Genomic DNA, 16386 nt, shown 5'->3' on the forward strand with positions numbered 1-16386 from the left:
ACTCTAAGTGGCCAGGGGCATCCTCATAAACAGCCCCACTGTGGTTTTAAAATCTGCTCCAGACATTTAATACAGTAATTTAACACAGAAAAAAAATGTGTTAGAAGTCATTGTGTGAAAAACTGTGTGAAAGCTGCAGTCCCGTTTTTCATACACAGTATGTACAGACAGTGATCAGGTTAGGTGTTTAGAGAGACATGTAACTGTCGAACGTGCACCTCCTCAAAAGATGTGAACCACTGAACAGGTCCAGGTTTTTTTTTTTTGAAGGAAAGAAGAGAAAGAATCTCAAAGAGAGCAAGAGACACTGAGAATGACAGCCTTAAAAAAAAAAAAAAGTGTTAGTGAGTGAACCCGATCCAAACCTACCCATCCTCCTCCTCCTGTCACTGATCCATACCTGTCCGCCCACTGATTTCCCATGAGCCTTCGGGTGATTGTGTGAATTCAGCCAAATCGGGCTCCTTTCTACGGAGTTGCGGTTCATTCACACAAATGCACAAGCAAGTACACACTTGTGCACACATACTGAACCCAAATGCTGGCATTAGCATTCACTCCCACACGCACGTACTCACTGTCCTCTGTGTCTTACATAACAGTTGTGTTTACAATGACGGAGGATAGATGAGCTGCTTGTTGGGAGAAAACTTGCAGGCAACAAGTTTTAGTGTCCTCTAGGAATCAACATCCCCTCTGAAAGACGTTTCTCTGTATAGTGTGCATTTTGTGTTTACATTGTCAAGTCTTTCTAAATGCTAGAGAGTCTGCTGAGTGTCTATTCTTTCATCATTGTGTTGTTATAGTGGGATGTAGTTCAGCCTGGTTCACCTCTGGCTCCCCGCCCACATGGAGAGAGAAACACAAGCACAGAAAGAGAAACGGAGAAAAACTATTTTCCATTGCTTCAGTCCGCAGGATCTCTGTTTTCCGAAGCTGTGACCCCCCCACGCCATGATACCAGTGCCATTAGACGGCGGTGTCTCCTGTGCACACGTACACACCCGCTCAGCAGATATAGTCAAGAGGTGGAAGCACTTAAGAATCCCAGCAAGAGCAGGAGAATGAGCTCTGAAAATTGAGTTGAGAGCGAGGTGGAAAGTTCAGCGGTAGTCCTGCTGGATAGACAGACGCAGAGAGCTCCTTGAAAAAGCTGCAGATGATGTCAAGAGAAGTGAGGGATTACATTAGGAGAGTTAGTGATTTTAGTAGTGTAGTGTAAGTGCTGCACTTGTCACGATCAAAGCTGCTATTAGTGCTCTTAGTGAGGATCAAATCAGGCTCATGAAACATGTAACATGAGCACAAACGGAGGAGCTGTCAAATCGAAGAGAAAAAGAAGGGTAAGAAGTTAGAGAGGAATTGGAGATATTTGACACGTTTTGTTCATTTTTCTTTTTTAGGTGTGTGGTGTTTTTTTGTCAGTGAGTGTGGGTGGGGAGGTGCAGGTTTAGGTCTTGCTCTAGGAGACACCCGCAGGACAAATGTCTCATTTGGGATTAATGTTCGCTCTGTCTGTCTTGGGGCAGTCACTCTAACCACCCTGCTTAGACGCAGGTTCAGCTCGCTCTTATGTCTGTATAACCTTTGCGCTGACACTTTTTTGATGAATTATCCCCTCGGGGTGCACGGTGCAAATACTTTCCCATCAATAAATCCCATCCACTGTTTCATTTTCTGAGCAGAGTCTGTGACAGCCTCCAAATATCTGCACTGTGGCACAGAGCGTGAGCAGAAAGTTGCTGTGAGCCTGTTGAAAGACGAACGACACTCTTGACACTTTGTACATAGCTGATAGAACCACACATACGCGCCCTCCATGCACATATAGACAGCTGCAACGCTTCAGTTGAGCCTCTCTGTGGATTCCCAATCAAGTGGACTGTGCCTAAATCACGGCGAAGGTGACCTCTTGTCCTCTGATGGTTGACAGCTACGGGACTGATCTGTCCCTGTTCTATTAGGACTGATTGTATCATTTGGATACAGATGGGTCGTTTAACCCAGCAGCTGTCCTCATCAGACACACCAGACTGAGCCCCCTGGTTAATGGCTCACACGAAGTCATAAGGGGAACAGAGGCTGGCAATGAAGAGGAAACACACAAATTAAATACATGGGCACCAGGGTGGCGGAGTGGATGGAGTAGCCAACCTGTTACCAAATGTGCTCGAGCTGCCAAAACCACAGATGTGTGGGCCATGTTAACTCAAGCAGCATCCTGAGTCCTTTTGCACTCACTCCAACGGTCAATAACTCAAAAGTTATTACAATAAAGTTACACTTGTCCCCAGTATGAGACCAACCTGAATTGGTCTAATTAATTTAAAAAAAAAGAAGCCAGATGTCCAGCAGATTTATATTTGATGTTAGGTTTTCAAGCGAGGGTCACACCGCCTGATTAATTGCCCATGTGATCTTAAATATGACCGTTGGATGACGAGTCAGATTTCTGACAAGTGCGAAATTTTCTTTCAGTTTGAGCAGTTCTGCCATTCGATGTATCACATGGTTGTTGTCAAAAAATCATCCATAAAACCGCAGTGAGTTTATTTTAATATTCTTTGGGAAGTATTTAACGTGTTTTGGCGGCTGCAGACTGTGCTGTGATAGAACCAAACTTTGTCGCAGATGAAACGGGCCATATTGTCTGCATCTCCCAGCCATCTGCAGCTACATATTTTTCCTTGTTTTCTCCTCATAGTTGGATTGCACGAAGTAACACTTCTCATCTGAGGAGGCTGTCAAAGCAGAAAAAACGATCAGGGGTTTTTGTGTTTTACATTCAGTGTGAGCGCCCAGGTTGTTACCAGGTCGACTGATCTGTACGGAATGAGCATAGAAGTTTTGGATGTGCAGAGATTGCAGATAATTTATTGCCATTCATAGTTTCTTTTTGTGAATTCCTTTTTGTTGGTGCTTATGCTTTTTAACAACCACAAGCCTCTCATCAAATAAATTCCTAATACAACAAACAGCAAACATAGTAGCAAGTCAGAGGAGGACAGGTACGATGTATTTAGAGGGAGAATTTTGTCATACAGAAATAAATGTTCCACTCCACACAGTCATCCACCCACAAGTTGGAAGCTACGCTGTTTCCATGTCTGTTTTAAATTCAGACTACATAATCGAGGCAGGTAAGATGGAGGATGCTCTTTAAATCGGTCATTAATAGTGCTCTCGCAGGCCGGCCCTGGAGAAAAGGTGAACAGGTGAGAGATAAAAGAAGGACTGTGAATAAGAAGTGGTCTACACATGATGTGGTTCTGGCAGAAAGAATATTCATTGACACGAGAGTCGTCACTGCAGCTACATGGAGTCTAATCAAATCCTGCTATAATTCACAAATCTACTCAGAATGAAAGAGAGGGGGGGGCAGTAATGGAGTGTTTGAGTCAGCATCACTGAAACTAGTTTCAGGTCAGAGAGTGAGCTGCTGTGAAATCAGGTTACCTCAAAAAGGTTGGATTTAATCAGTGCAAAGTCCCGCTGCATTTTAGTGTTACATCTGCGTGCCTTTCGTGCACACCATGGACCCCATGGAAACAATTTCTATTTCTCTCACCTAATCACACCCTCCCTCTCTCCTCTCCTCCTCATTTGCCATATTAGTCCATGCATGTGTGCACCCACACTGCCTTGCTCCCTAGTGACACCTCAACTCAGCAACAAGTAGCTCACATGCATGCTCCTCAATAAAAATAAAAAAAAAGGCTCCTCGCTCAGCCTGTAGGAGACATAACTGTACGTGAGCATGTAACGCGGATAAGACACGCGCTGGTATTGAACTGGTGCGACTGTGGTCCGGGGGTGGGATAAGAGCTCTCTCCTGTTGCAAGAGAGAAGGCAGACTCTGAAAATGGAAGCGTAGATTTTCTGTCCTCCTCCTCCTCCTACACAGGCAGCCGAGCTCAGAGGGGCTCCGTCTCCGCGCGGCTCTCTGATCTCCAAGTCACAAAACACCTGCTGCCTGCCTTCAGACAGGCATGGAGAGCGGGGGTGGGGGGGTGGGTGAGGGGGTCGGGGTGGAGGGAACAGCAGTCAAGCAGCCAAGAAGTTGGGTGTGACAGCGAGAGGGAGAGACTTCAGAGGCAATACAGAGTGCCTGCGTTAGATGATAACATGTAAAACAGCAGTGGAGCGAGGTGTAGCAAAGGCAAGGCAATAGCGAGGGTTCACATCAACACCGGCGCGTGCGGAATATCAGAGACCTATCGTCACTTGCAGAATGTTTGATGCCTTCCAGGAGGTGCAGGTAGCAGCGTGCGATTTGGTGCTCCTCTTTTCAAGCGTTCGGCTTGGCTGACTTTGCTGTTAGTCGGCACCTGGCAATAAAAACAACGTGAAAGCCTCAGTTTCTCCCCGGTGGGTTACTTGTAGACCTCATGGCCCAGTGATCCATTCCTCTCCTCGTCTCTCCCTGTTTGTTGTCATTCTTGTCTCCCTTGGGTCTGTCCCCTTTCCATCTTCATCTACCCACACAGCAGCAGCTTCATCCCTCGCTTTATCCAGAGGAATATGTAGGGAGCTCCCCCAGGGTTTAAAGGCTGACAACACTAGAAGAGAGCGGGTGTTTGTGTAGCTTTAATGTAGAGTGGAAAAGAGTCATGACCTGAATCTACTATTTATTGTTTTGTTTCAAACTGTACCAGAGTGACGACCAGAATGAAGTTTTTATTCTCATTAATTCATTTTCCTGTATCTTCTTATTCCTCTATGCTATGAACAAATCCCTGACCACGCCATGATCTCTCATGACCTTTCATCTTTTTCTCACCATCATCACTCTGATGCAGAGCAAGGAGCAAAGCAGTAGTCTGATCCTTAAATCTGAAGTAACTCGGCTGTGGGCCGATAAAGTCCAGTGAATATCTCGGCTGCATTCATCCTCCAACTCTGTCTCCTGGTGGTTCAATTACACTTTTGCTCTATTTTCTGCAGGAAAGATAATTAACTATATAAAATCAGACAGCAGTAAACTGGTGCCAGACATTAATCTAAAAGAAGTCGGCATAAATAAATGCTTAGCCGAGATTTGTCTGAAGTTATTACCAAGATTTAAAATGGCTTTCCCATACACTTCAAAATTCATTTCGAGGGGCTGCCAACCTATTCACAATCTAACTTATTCAGAGTTGAGGTAATGCATAGGTAATGTATAGTATTGTAATGTATAATTTCATGTGCATTTTGCTGCTTTTCTAGAGTCAGATTTGTCTGCAGGGCATTTGAAGTCCCAAAAAAATGAAAAGTACAATGAAAATAATTATGATTATTTCTTTCTTTGAGGGACAATTATGAGTTTCTTTGTAAATTATTTTATTCCTGCAGTAGCTGTGGTTTTACTGGTCTGTATCTGCCCTCTACTGGTATAAACTGTTTAGTACAGCCAGCTATTTTAAAGTCATTGGACACTGCGGTGAACGGCACACACTGCTTTTTGATGTGGAGTGCCAGATGCATTTGCTGGAGTTTTTTTTCCACCTGTCAGTCATCCAGAGTGTCTGTATAAATATTCTAGATGAAAAAGTTCTATTTTCTAAGGTCTGTGCAGTGGCACTCAACTCGAGAGGAAAGCTGTTCTGGATAAAGCAAATCAGCAGATATCAGCGCTGTTTCTGATTAGTCTGAGTTAAATGCATAACATTTATGTATGAAAATGACGCAATGCCTCTCCTTAAGTCACCATAGTCTTTGCTCTAACTCTGCAGGTGGCTCTCATGTGCCTGAAAGGTTGTCCATTAGTGGTCAGAGCAGTGATCAGACAGTCAGGGCCTGTACCTGGTGGCAGGACGACTCTTGGATGCTTAAAAACACACATGCATATCTTTGGTCACACACACAGACCCAAATAATTACTTTGGCAATCCATATTCTCTTATCTTTAGAGCAGCTTTTAATGAATATTCATTAGCATTCAAATTGAAGTGCACTATAGTCTTATTTCACTCCAAGCTGGAAAAGGCATGCATCATTAGTTACATATCGTGTTTAGACTTCATTAATATCCCCTCTTCCTCTCTGGTCTTTATTAAAGTCAGAAAGTGATTGTGTGTGTGTGTGCGTGCGTGTGTGCGTGCATGCGTTTGTGCGTGCGTGGCGTGCATGCTTGTGAAGTTTATGAGTCTCTTTTCCCCTGTGTCTCCTCTCAGTCCATCTGTTTGCCCTCAGGGCAGGTGACTTGCTTCTGGATTTGTGGCTGTGCAGGTTTTTGCCTGCAGATGGCGGCAGCATCACAGAGCTTAATTTATGGTTGCTTGGTGTCTGCACTCTAAACAGCCAACGGCTACAGTGCATGGGTTTGATAAAGAATATTCAATATCTCATTTAAAATCTATCAGTGTCCACAGCATTGCTTCTAAATATCAACTAGGCACAGTCATGGATAGGTGCGCTCATGTTCTCTCCTTGAATTTGCTGAAGTTGCTTTTTCTAATCACAGAGCAGAGGGTTTTGTTTAAAGGAACTGTCCTTTTGTCCTTTAACACTGGCAACTATTCAAAATATCATCCTGAAATGAAATAGTTGCTCAATTGTAAGTTTCCAGTGTTTTATCGTCAAATGTATTTAATAGATATCACTCAGTTAAAGTGTGGAATGCTAGAGAGGCTGTTATGTCCAGTGAGAAAGTTTGTGAGTTGGGTTTCAACTTGTGACATTAAATAAATCAAATAAATACATGACACATGTTATACCTGCTGAACCAAAGCAATGCGCTTATTGCTGTCAGATTAGCTTTGACTGACAAACAATCAGCCAGCATGTCCTATTCATTTTAGTTGAATGATGTGTACATATGGATATAAGAAAAAAGAAATACAATTGGAACTAATTGACACTCTGTGACTTATGTCTGAAGCCATCATTAAAAAGGTAGTTAGGAAAGTATAGCAAAGGTTTATGACCTAAATACTTTAAGATGGAACTTTATATTTAAAAAAAATTTTTTTTATTTAGTATCAGTCATCCATGCCCATGGTGATGAAAAAGAAAAGAATGATTCATTTGCATCCATATATTAAAGTTTAAATAATAAGGTTCTTGTGCTGCTCATGCCACTTTGACCTGTCAAGTCAAAAAACAACAGGCACATTAAATGAAATAATAAAATAATTCAATTTGATGAAATTAGAAATTAATTAGATAAACAAAAGCCAAAGGGGGCTAACCATGACAGACAATGTAGAACAATTATATAATTAAATTCATAATTACTGGGTCTTAAGCTGTGATTTAAAAGTGGCAACAGATGGGGGGGATCTGACACAGAAAGTTTCTGGTCAACCAGCATTGTAGATTATGCGTTTCATTTGGTTTCAAAGGGAAACCAAATGAAACGCATATTTGGTAAGGAATGCTGTGGGATCATACACAATGAAAATGGTATCAGGCCTCAAGTAGAGCCTTGTGGTGCACCACAGAAGACAAAGTAGCAGAGGGATGAGAATTTTTTAATTTTAGTTTATACTGATCTATGTTGCAAATACAATGTTTGTGATGCTCCAAGATTATGGGATGGTCAGCTGTATCAAAGGCAGAGAGGTCCAACAAAATCAATTAATGGCATGGTTTCCAGAGTGTAGTGACAGTGGTAAATCATTTGTTACCATGTTACCATTAGCAGAGCTGATTGGTATTTGTTCAAAATGTTGTGTTTTTCTAAGAAAAGGAGAACATGTGAGAGGACAACTTGGGGGACTCTGGCCAGCTAACATCTTGGCAAATAGCAATTTGAAAATACTGAGCATTAGTTTCTGGCTATTTTCATAGGAAGTTTTATGATGTATCATGATCTCTTCTGATTACCAGGCTGAGCGAGTTAAGCATCTGTGCAGGACCTTGGCAATACACCATTTACATAATATTGGAGAGGGCATTTTTAAAATGGTGTGAATAAGGCTTAAGTCAGCACCAGTGCAGACTGGCTGTTCAGATGCTTTATACTCCATTCCCAGCCCACACTAGCTGGTTTGTTAAAGCATCTAACACAAATGTGCAAACAGAGCAGCAGTGGACAGAGAAACGTATGATAGGGGGTGAGAATTCCTCAGCTCTGTGAAAACTGCTCTTCATTACTTCTGCCATGGAGGTTATGTTTTTCACCCACATCTGTTTGTTGGTTTGTTTGTTTGTTTGTCAGCAGGGTTACACAAAGAGTACTGAAATGATTTGAACCATACTTGGTGGAAGGATGGGGCGTTGGCTAAGAAAGAACCTATTCAATTTTGGTGCGGATCTGGTCGAAGGGGCAGATCCAGGAATGTTTATGATCACTTTCCTTAACATTGTGAGACGGGGCATTTTTTCGACATTTCAACATTTCTCACGAGATAATGTACGGCTCTTATGACTTACTATGGTTTATTTTAAATAAATCATTTATGTTACAATAACACTTCCTATTTCATTTTATATTTCTATTATAAGAGCCAGACAGACATTTTTGTTTGTATTTAAGGCTTAACCCCACATCCCTGGAGACGAGTGCTTCCACCTGTGCTTCTTTCTCGTTCCTCCCTCTCTCTCTTCACTCTCTCCTCTTTCTCCTCTCTCCTCCCTTCTCCTCTCCTCTTTCTTCCCTCCACAGTCACATGTTCTCGGTGAATAGAGTGTTGAGTGGGTTTCACCAGCTGGTGCCTTTGCCCGTCACATAAATAGTGTTAAAAACAAATGTGTGAAAGTGTGTGTGTATGTGTGCCTGTCTTTGCCAGATACTTGAGTGGAGTGTCAGTGTCACATCTGCCCTCCAACATTCCTGTGTGTCTTTGTGCTCATATGGCAGCCTACACAGACTACTGCACCCTTTCCAAATCTGTGCAAAAATCATTATGTTGTCCCTCATAACAAGACACACACTTTCACACACACTGACTCTGTCTTTCATAACATTTTTTTCTTATTCAGAACAAACCTTAATATGCTTATCAATGTTTGAACTGAGTTTAGAAACAGAAAAAAAAAACAGGCAAAGAAAAGAGGAAAGCAGGATGAGGTCTATCAGATAGTTGGTTAGATTTATAGATTTATCCTCCTGTTGACCTGCCAAAAAGCCAAAGATTTCCAGGCTGCTTGATGATGTTTCCGACAGTGTTTTGATGGTCAGGGCAGTTCTTAGGCCTCCTGGGTCTCCATCTTAATGATGGATCCAATCACTCAGACAGCTTGCAGATCTGGAGCTTCTCTGACGTGTCAGTGGTGCAGCAAGTCTGTCTGCTCCTTAACTCATCTTTCTTCTTGTCAGGTTGACCTCTCTCTCTCTCTGGCAGCTCTTCCTTCATGTCTGCTGCCCTGTCTGTCCATTTTATTATTATTTATATATATATATATATATATATATATATCACTTCTCTGACATTTTAAGACTGACACTATTTTCTTCCTTGCATGAAAACACAATTAAGAGCTGCTGCCATTTGCTTGAAGTCTCAATTAACATGTTGATAATTGCTGCCAAAAGGGGGCTGCCGTGTGAGGTGTTGTGTTATTTGTTTGTGTTGTGTTTCTTGGTAATAATCGCTAATGGACTGCAGCCTGGATTTGGCCTTGCACGGTTCACACCCTGGACATCTTGATGGTTGTGACTCAGACCCCTGGATGGAAACATTTGGGGAAAAAACATGCACAAACACAGACACGCATACTCTTGAGAACAGGCAGCTGAGTCGAGGCACAAATCCTGGATGTGTTTAAAGCAAAAATAACATGCAAACATGTAGATCTCTCGTTCTGGAGCAGCCACACCCTTTCTTCTAATCACCTCTTCTGTACCCTCTGTAGAAAGACATTTCCCTGCAGGACAGTCAGCTAATCCTGACAATGTGTGTTTTTTACCACTGCCTCTTACTCTTTCCCTTTTGTCCTGTCTGGTTGGTTCAACTGACGGTGCCTCAATGTTGCAAGCTACTCTACATCCTCCGCAAACCTGTCATATATCTGCCAAGGGTCTGACATGTTCTGCCTCTCCCACAGTGTCAGAGCTGGAGGTAAAGGAGTTTGGACAAATGTAAAGCTCTTCTGAGGAAAGACAGATCCCTGAATGACGGCTAACAGTCAGACGCATGATCCAAAACCTGAAAGAACATTACATGTGGACCTTTCACACCAAGTTTATTTTTCAGAAATTAAGAAATATTTGCTGCTGAGTGCATTTACACTCAAAAATATTTCAAAGGCAGGAGTCAAAGTTATTATTTAGTTAGTAAGTCTTATATGAACTTTCAAAAGTCGTTCAAAATCTTTCTTTCCTTCTTCCACGTGTTCTTAGCGCCTTTTCTCAGAATCGAAGGATTCAGACGTCATTATGTGTTTCACGGTTACATCAGGGCTCTTTACTCTGTCTGGCCATGTTGCATCGGCTCTTAATAGTCCGGAGCAGCTCGCTGTCAAACACTCACCCGTACTCTGACCCCTCCATGTGACTTCTAAATGAGAAAGAGAGCACAAAGACACACACAGACGAGAGCGAGAGTGTTGAGAGGAGGCATCTGCCTGATGTTTGATTGATTTCCTCCCTGACCTGACAAACAGACAGGTGTGTACGTCAATGTAAGTGGTGTATGTAAGTGCGTGTGTGTGTCTGTGTGTCTGTGTGCCTGTGTGTGTGTGCGTCTGCCACTTAGACCACCAGAAAAATCCATGGAGTCTGGGGGTTGCTGTGGTAACGGTAATCACTTTTAATTCAGCGTCGGGGAGAAAGAGAGAGGATAAGGGTGGAGTGGCAGCAGTTTAGTCAGGTAATGTGGGAGTTGTGGAGGGTAAAACAATAAAATATGTCTAGAGGGAAAACTATGTGTGTGTGTTTCCATGCTTGGTGACTCTGCAAGTGTTGACACTGAGTGAGACAGAGATTAGAGGCAGAATGATAAGGATGAAGGCAGAAAAGGCTTTACATAAATACCTATTTCTCAATCCCACAGGATTTAAAAGCTCCTCCTCTCTTACCCTCCTCTCTCTTCTCTTCCTCCTCTGCTGGCAGATAATAATCCGTCCATCAACTTCTGGTGAGGGCTGGTATTTGCCCAACACCCTCTCTCTCCTGTCAAGCCTTTTCTCTTTAAATTTCACCACACTGGAGAAAGGAGGGAAACATATTAATTATGCATTCCCCTTTTTGCCCCGTCTCCACCTCCCTATCTGTCTCTTCGTGTACCTTCACTTTTCCTTTTTGCTCCTCCTCTCCATCCTCTGTATTATGAATACCATTAATGAGCAAGCAAGAGACAGACACGCAAAGGGACGGTATGCGATGCTAATTAATGGGTTTGCTTTGTTTCCTCTGTCACTTTACTCAACCTCCTGCTGGCTCAAACACACACACACACATACACACACACTCTGAGAGGCTGTCTTCTTTTTGAGCGGTGAGTGGAGAAAAAATAGAAAAAAAAAAAAACATCAACAAGATGTGTGGAATGCGCAGCTAGAGAAAAACCACCACCTGCCACTCAAGCCAGCCTCCTCGTAGTATACTGCTCTCTCTCTCTCACACACACACGCACACACACACACACACACTCTCACATGAGCGCCAGTCCGTAATTTTCCGCCACACTCTGCTCCCAGCCAATGAGAGGCCGGAACAGGGCTTCCCAGAACGTGAGGGGGAGGAGACAAAGCGAGCCTGGCTGATTGACAGCCAGCGCCCTACAGGTGGAGAGTAGAACAGAGAGAAAGAGGGGGGGGGGGGGGGGGGGGGGGGGGGACGACAGAGAGAGGAAAGAGAAGGGGTGAGTGAGGAGGAGAAGAGAGGCAGCGGCAATCAGACTATCCATATACATATACACACACACACACACACACACACACATATACACACACACACATACACATACCTACTCACACACACTCACAGTGCTCTGTTCCTCCCCTCCTACCTTGAAAGCTTGCTTCCGCCGGCAGACTAGCTGACTAACACCATCACCACTGCCATCATCTCCACCTCCACCACAGCTGCACCAAGATGAGCCAGTGCAGGAAAAGGTGCAAGAGGCAGCTCACCAAGGTGGCTCGCTATTTCTACCGCTTCCTCATGGGAACGCTCACCCAAGGTAGGCACCCAAAACTTCCACTTCCCCACCCAGAGGTTTCCCGGTGGCTCCACGTCTTTCGTGAGTACAGAAGCCAAGTGGAAATGGTCTTAACTGGAGTTTGCTGTGTATTCATGCTCCTGGCGTGGTTTCTGATCTTTGCTGAGGGTTCTGTTGTTGGTCCATCAATTCAGTTTCCTCCTGTGTCTCTGGCTCAGTTTGTTTTCTATCTCGATGATGACGGAGTAGATGCACTCCTCATCTGCTCAGATCCAAAACATGCATATTATTTCAAAGAGTGTGAGTGGACTTGTAGGGGTTTGTGGCTCCTTCTGTGTGTGTGTGTGTGTGTGTGTGTGTGTGTGTGTGTGTGTGTGTGTGTGTGTATGTGTGTGTGTGATGGTGTGTGTGTGTGTGTGTGTGTATATACAGTATGTCTGAGTGCCTCGTTTAAACTCCAGACAGAGACAACAAAGCTCACACATCAAACAGGCTAAAGATTGCAGTCATTATTTTCTGCATAGTATATGTTCATATGTACTGCATATACATTTATATAAGTATGTACGCATGTATGCCTGTGGGCACATGTTTTTTTCCACTTTGCTCAATTCTTATGCTTAATACTAGAATCAATGATCTGTATGCACAATAAGGATCAGAAAGCTGTTGGGGTTGAAACTCACTCTTCCCCACTTTCTATCTGCCTTTTGACTCCCTCCCTCTCCCTCCGCAGCTCTGTCCTTCTCTCCCCTCCTCCTCCCTTTCCACCAGTCAAACAGATTGCCCTCTGGAAGCCTGTGGCATTCCACCTCCATTGAGAAACTCTCAGTGGGAGAAAGACTCACACAGCCTTTTATCCAGCCCTTCAGCCAGCTCTCAGTATGACATCCACTTACCCATCCCCGTTCTCCTCTCCTCTCTCTCCTCTCCTCTCCTCTCCTCTCCGTCTCTCTCTGTACAGATACACACAACTTTATAATGCTAATCTGCGCACTGAGTTTAGAATAAAGTTCTATAAACTTCAGCAAAATCTTTTCTTGATACTTAGAAGGTCTTATTTCTTTTATGTCCTTACACTCTTTTGTCTTGCTGGGCTTAGTGTTGGCTGAATAAAATGTCCTTTGCCAGAAACACCCTCTGTAACATTGCCTATTGACAGCCTGCTTCTAAGCTTTACACCCATTTTCCTGCTTTTTTTTCTTGTGAGTGATATTGAGCAGCAGCTCACATTGCCTTGGGGAAGTCGCAACAAAGTACGGTGGTTCTATTGAATCCCAGCAGTTGATCCTAGAAGGTGGAGATAAAGCGGTGTTTAGATGACCTTGTCAATAGAGCAGTGTCTGAATGCTAATTTGACGTCCGTGCAGCTCATCTCCACCTCTTCTTTTCTCCTCGTTATCTCTTCAGACTTTGACATCTGCAGAGATTCGTGTTCGTGCCCTGAAAGCGGGAATTGGATGTGGATACATGTGTGGAGAGGTGCACACACATACTAAGCCCAAAACAAAAACCCTGGGTGTGATACCCAATTCAGTCACTTGGAAAATAAACAGTAACCAATGTTTATGTCCAGTTACCACATTGAGTATTAAAGCATTTAAAATAAAAGCTTTCAAACTTTGGATTCAATCGTGAAATGCTGATATACATTTTTTCAAATAATACTTCAATATATCAGGCCTTACCTGAGTCAGTACACCACAGAGTTTTTGGTCCAGGCCATGGTTATATCTTGCCTCAAATACTGCAGTGCCCTTCTAGCAGGCCTTCCTTCACGCACAGTGAAAGCCTTACAGATAGTCCAGAAAGCAACAGCCCGTTTGGTCTTTGATCAGCCTAAAAGGGCACATGTCACTCCACTGCTCATTCTCTGGCTACCCATGGTCACCCGAATCAAATTCAAGTCACTAATGCTTGCCTTCAGAGTGACTTCTGGGTCTGCACCCATATACTTGAACTCAATCATACAGGCTTATGCTCCTTCTCGGCCACTGTGTTCCTCCCAAGGAATGTCATTTGTCATTGCCATCCCTGCACACGAGGCAGTCACAGTCCAGACTGTTCTCGCCTGTGGTTCCCCCGATGGTGGAACAAGCTACCAAATGCAATCAGAACAGGGGCGTCCCTCCCTAGCTTTAATAAGCTCTTGAAGTCTTATTTCTTCTGAGACCACCTCCCCTCCTAGCACCTCTGACACCCTAACATGCCTAACTAGCACTTATTATTCCCTTTTGGTGCCCTTCTTTACCTGTTCTCCTTGTTCTTATTGAATAGATGTAGTTCCTAGCACTTACACCAAGGTCTCCTACTGCACTGAAGTTTTAGTGATGTCCAGAACTTGTAAGTTTCTGCCAAAGAATAAAGCTGCTGATATTCTGGATTATTCTTATTGTCAACAAATCCCAAAGGCTAAAACCAACAATGAATTGATGCTCGTTCATGTCTACCTACAGAGTGCAAACACACGCTGGGGTCCAGGCAACAGGATGCTGACTGCAGATCACTACAAGGCTACTGGTGTCATTAATAACTAGGGTACCAGGGGTTTGTGAATGTTTTTTTTAATGAGACTATATATTCCTGAGTCATTTGTTAAAGGTTGTTTGAGAGGTCTTCAGGAACCAATGAACTGAGGCTGAGTTTTGGGAATTTGGAAAGCGTTGACAAACAGATGTTTTCATGGGATTTGTTAACAATATGACTAACTTTGGGAATCTGTTTCATTTGACAATGAAGCAAAGATATAGATTCTTAAACTCTATATGTAATTAATTAGTAAATTGACTTTGATTGTGCTAATTTGCTAATTCGTCCCCATTAAAATGTATGAAAGAATTGGACTAACAGTAATAATTGATGTTCCCAACATCCGTTTGGTGCCACACACACACACCTATAAAGTCTGATAACGTAATAGAAACATTGGGAATAGTGGAGTTTCATATCATGCTTGCAAAACAGACTGCTCACTGTTCAGATAGCTAACTAGCTACCACTGTGTGTCTATGTGTGTGTGTGTGTGTGTGTTTGTGTGTGCATGCACGTACGTACACATCCTTAAGTTTACCCAGAATGGAGTTACCATGACTACTGGCTCCTGCATGTCTGTTCCAATGGGAGAGCGAGAGAAAGAGAGCAATGTCTGCTTCGGTGCAATGGGAGCCAGTGAGGGCTGAACTGTATAATGGCTGTGCTACATAGGGATTTCATCAAGGCCATTCACAGTTTGGTATTTGAGTGTTGTTGCATTTTTGGCTGTGCCGAGGGGCTGAGGGATGAGCCATTTAAGTCGGGCATGGACAGACAGAATTTACTCTGATGTCAAACTGTGTATGAACAGTGATTTAACTGTGTTTAAAAAAGAACACATTAGAAAAGCCCCAGGTTAGTTGGTGTTTTTAGTCCGTAGACCCTGTTTGAAAAAATTTCTACCAGTTCTTCTTGTTTTTATTCTCTTACCAAGCCTTGATAACAAACAGTGTGTTTCTGAATAGGCTCTTGCGTCTATAATTAGTTCAGTCAATTACTACTACCCCACCATAGACCTACACAGTGGTTAGGAGCCTTATTGTGTCTGGTTATGGCTCGTTGGCGTTTGTGTGTGTGAGCATTACTGATGACAGTCATTTGTAGTCACCCTCCCTCTTGCCCCTACTTTGCCCACTAATTAGTTTGTTTCATGAGCCTCTGTAGGGAAAACAAGACCACGCTGCTGTGTTTGTGACTCCTCCTGTGTGTGTGTGTGTGTGTGTGTGTGTGTGTGTGTGTGTGTGTTTGTGTGTGTGTCCTCTGCTACTCCCCTGCCCTAGAGCTTTGTTTGTGTCGATTTACTTAATAGTGGGACTAGCTCTGTTTAGTGCAATTAAGATCCATTAAATACTGTTTAACTTGTTTGCCCACCCACACACACATACACATGCATACATACATACAAGTATATCAGTTCACATACACCTTCTGTACACACACACACTCTTCCCTTTCCACTTCACCCTGTTGCATGACGTTATCTCTGTCTGTAGATGTTGTGGCTTCGGCTGTATAGAATCTCTTTGAGCCCCATTGATCTGTCCTTTAGCTGTGCTCTTATCTAACATGAAGCTGACAGCGCAGGTCTCCTTCTTCTTTCTGTACCTGAGCCTCTCCTCCTGCGATGCCTCCTGTCCCCATCACTGTCACATACTTCTGCTGTGTGTCATTGTCATATCAGGAGACTGGAAAGCAGCAGTCATTGCATTGCTTTTTGTGAAATGAGCGTAAAAACATAATAACATGGTCTTTGCATAAAGAATGACACAAATGTGTTTCATTGAGTGAAGAAATGACTGGTAATAACAGCTGTAGTTTGACATGA

At 43.3% G+C, this 16386-nt stretch overlaps 1 protein-coding gene across 3 annotated transcripts in view; it reads left to right on the forward strand.

The window, feature by feature from the left end:
• The window catches only part of LOC130181211 (Kv channel-interacting protein 2-like), an 85242-nt gene that overhangs the window by 24958 nt on the left and 43898 nt on the right, over window positions 1-16386 (forward strand). The window contains exon 1 of one of the 3 annotated variants that reach the window (XM_056395157.1): window positions 11746-12050. The exons of the other annotated variants lie outside the window; for them this stretch is intronic. Within the exon in view, the coding sequence (XP_056251132.1) occupies window positions 11963-12050 (88 nt within the window). The 5' untranslated portion in view covers window positions 11746-11962. Of the gene's footprint in view, window positions 1-11745; window positions 12051-16386 lie in introns of those variants that run through there. 3 annotated transcript variants of the gene reach the window in all.

This window comes from Seriola aureovittata, chromosome 14 (genome assembly GCF_021018895.1).
Source record: "Seriola aureovittata isolate HTS-2021-v1 ecotype China chromosome 14, ASM2101889v1, whole genome shotgun sequence".
NCBI lineage: Eukaryota > Metazoa > Chordata > Actinopteri > Carangiformes > Carangidae > Seriola > Seriola aureovittata.